The 280-nt window shown below is 65.0% G+C and overlaps 1 protein-coding gene across 1 annotated transcript; it reads left to right on the top strand.

The window, feature by feature from the left end:
• Window positions 1-9: 9 nt before the first annotated feature.
• Window positions 10-206, top strand: LOC104280916 (alpha/beta hydrolase domain-containing protein 14A-like; the record flags this gene model as incomplete). The annotated part of the gene is made up of 1 exon (XM_009878723.1): window positions 10-206. A coding segment is annotated over one exon (197 nt), but the record flags the coding sequence as incomplete, so codon positions are not given.
• Window positions 207-280: the final 74 nt, after the last annotated feature.

The raw sequence follows: 280 nt of genomic DNA, 5'->3' as shown, positions 1-280 counted from the left end.
TGGCCACAGTGCAGGGCCGGGTGGCTTTCCTGGACCATGTGCTCCAGGAGCTGGGCATACGGAGGCCCGTTCTCGTCAGCCCTTCCATGAGCGGCCGCTTTGCCCTGCCCTTCCTCCTGGCACGGAGGGACCAGCTGTCTGGCTTTGTGCCCATTGCCCCCGTGCGCACCAAGGACTACACTGCTGAGCAGTACCGGGAGGTTCAGGTGAGGAGGATTGTCGGGCTCATGGGGGATCCCTGGCGAGCTTTGTGGGCCGGCTGGCTGTAGGGTTGCATGGG

Source organism: Apaloderma vittatum, unplaced genomic scaffold (genome assembly GCF_000703405.1).
Source record: "Apaloderma vittatum isolate BGI_N311 unplaced genomic scaffold, ASM70340v1 scaffold39361, whole genome shotgun sequence".
Lineage (NCBI taxonomy): Eukaryota > Metazoa > Chordata > Aves > Trogoniformes > Trogonidae > Apaloderma > Apaloderma vittatum.
The sequence above is the reverse complement of the archived record's forward strand: the minus strand, read 5'-3'. Positions and strand labels throughout refer to the sequence as shown.